Source organism: Cibotium barometz, chromosome 56 (genome assembly GCF_041138505.1).
Source record: "Cibotium barometz isolate CiBa-2024 chromosome 56, ASM4113850v1, whole genome shotgun sequence".
NCBI classification, from domain to species: Eukaryota; Viridiplantae; Streptophyta; class Polypodiopsida; order Cyatheales; family Cibotiaceae; genus Cibotium; species Cibotium barometz.
In genome coordinates, this window is record NC_141101.1 from 40,110,637 (window position 1) to 40,113,113 (window position 2,477).

The following is a 2,477-nucleotide window of genomic DNA, read 5'->3' on the forward strand; positions in this document are numbered from 1 at the left end:
AAGCAACCAACCACTTTATAGAATTTGAACAATAGAAAAGCTTCTGGGCATTCTTTTGAGTGCTCTCTCATCTTACAGAGGGGCCCTTATTACCTGGTATGCTTGGGCGTGAGCTGAAACTCTGCATAATCAAGGACTGTGTCTCCTCTCATTGTGTTGATATGTACAGCTTTGACTTATGCATTATGCAAGATTGCAAATACTTCAATTGAAGCTGGGGAAGATATCTTGCATTGCATTTTGAATGAAGCAAGCAGGTTGGATAAGCTCTTCTAATATGAGAGAGAGAGAGAGAGAGAGAGAGAGAGAGAGAGAGAGAGAGAGAGAGAGAGAGAGAGAGAGAGAGAGAGAGAAATGAAATGAAATGAAATGTTGTATTAAATGTCTTTAGAAGGCCAAAATGACCTATGAGACCAAAAAGATTACATCCCAATAGAATCTGATTCTCTATCTGGAAAATAAATGAAATGAACAATATAAATTCTAAAATCTAGGCCTGCCATACATCAAGACCGGACCTTGATGAGGGTAAGAAGTTGCATGATGAGGCCCAGAGGAAAGGCTTCACTACCAACGTCTTTGTCTGTACTGCCCTTGTGAGCATGTATGGCAAATGCGGGGTGATTGTGGAAGCAGAGAATGCATTCAGTGAGCTGTCACAGCACAACATGGATGCCATCCCATGGAGCGCAATGCTGTCAGCATATGCTGAGCAGGGTGAAGGAGAGAAGGCTTTACAGGCTTATCGACAAATGCAAGAGGAAGGTGTAAGTGCAAACCAACAGACATTTGTGGCTGCCCTTCAAGCATGTGGTATACTCACAGAGGAAGAAAGCATTGTGAAGGGCGAATTAACCATAGTAATGGCCTTGGAGATTGGCCAGGCATTACATGCTGAGGCCCAAAGGAAGGGCTTTAGTTCAAATGTCTTTGTTGGTACCACCCTTGTGAGTATGTATGGCAAGTGTGGGACCACTGTGGAAGCAGAGCATGTGTTCAATGGGCTATCACAGAGCAATATTGTGCCGTGGAATGCACTGCTCTCAGCATATGTTGAGCGCGGTCAAGGAAAGAAAGCTCTTCTTTCCTATATACAAATGCAAGAGGCAGGCATGAACCCGAATCAGAAGACATTCGTGGTTGCCCTTCAAGCATGTGGCAGTCTTGTAGAGGACTGTATTGTCATGGAGAGGCAATGCTCCAAACTCATGCTTCTAGAAATTGTTCAAGCCGTACATTCTGAGGTTCTGAGGAAGGGCTTCACTTCAGATACCTTTGTTGGTACCACTCTTGTGAGTATATATGGGAAGTATGGAACCATTGTGGAAGCAGAGACGGTGTTTATTGGGTTGTCCCAGCGGGACACTATATCATGGAATGCAATGCTTGCAGCATATGTTGAGCAGGGTCATGGACAGAGGGCTTTGCAATTGTATAGACAAATGCAAGAGGAAGGTGTGACTTCTGACCGGCAAACACTTATAACTGCCCTGCAAGCATGTGGCTCTCTTTCAGAGATGAAAGACACTACTGTAGTGCTGGGACCATCAACCAAAGTGGTGTTTTTGGAGATTGTGCAGGCATTGCATGCTGATTCTCGGAGGAAGGGCTTTGCTTTGGATGCCTTTGTTGGTACCACGCTTGTGAGTATGTATAGAAAGCATGGGGCCATTGCGGAAGCAGAGTGTGTGTTTGGTGGGTTGTCGCAGCCCACCGGCAAACACTTATAACTGCCCTGCAAGCATGTGGCTCTCTTTCAGAGATGAAAGACACTACTGTAGTGCTGGGACCATCAACCAAAGTGGTGTTTTTGGAGATTGTGCAGGCATTGCATGCTGATTCTCGGAGGAAGGGCTTTGCTTCATATGCCTTTGTTGGTACCACGCTTGTGAGTATGTATAGAAAGCATGGGGCCATTGCGGAAGCAGAGTGTGTGTTTGGTGGGTTGTCGCAGCCCACCAACATCGTGTCATGGAATGCAATGCTGTCAGCATATGCTGAATGGGGCCAAGGAGAGACAGCCTTGCAGTTGTATGCCCAGATGCAAAAGGAAAGTGTAAATCTGGATGATATCACACTCCTCTTTGTTTTGCAAGCCTGCAGCCAAGCAAGAAGCATGGAGATTTGCCGGCAACTTCATTTCGATGTAGTCTTAGGAGGTCAAGCATGGGTCTCTGTCGTAAGGAGTCGATGCCTTCCATGCCAAGAGACCTGAAAGACTGTGCTCGATGTCGATCAATAATGACTCTAATCCGCCTATGCAAGCGTATGCGAAGATGTGAGGATCCTGGTAGTCTGGGGCGTCTGGATCGTCCTAACTGAACAGCTATGTCAAGTAAGGTCCCCTGCCTGTCAGGTAAAGTCTCCTCTCTATCGTGCTGTTTTTGCTGGGAGGGGCCTCTAAAGAAATCTGTCATCTGTCTCTGTGCTGACCTTCTCTCCGTGGGGTGTCTGCCTCTGAGGAGAATCTCTCTAAA

At 46.3% G+C, this 2,477-nt stretch overlaps 1 protein-coding gene across 1 annotated transcript; it reads left to right on the plus strand.

The window, feature by feature from the left end:
• Positions 1 to 602: 602 nt before the first annotated feature.
• LOC147607215 (pentatricopeptide repeat-containing protein At4g18520, chloroplastic-like) lies at positions 603 to 1,730 on the plus strand. The gene has a single exon (XM_086791504.1). The coding sequence runs from the start codon at positions 603 to 605 to the stop codon at positions 1,728 to 1,730; it is 1,128 nt and encodes a 375-aa protein (XP_086647630.1).
• Positions 1,731 to 2,477: the final 747 nt, after the last annotated feature.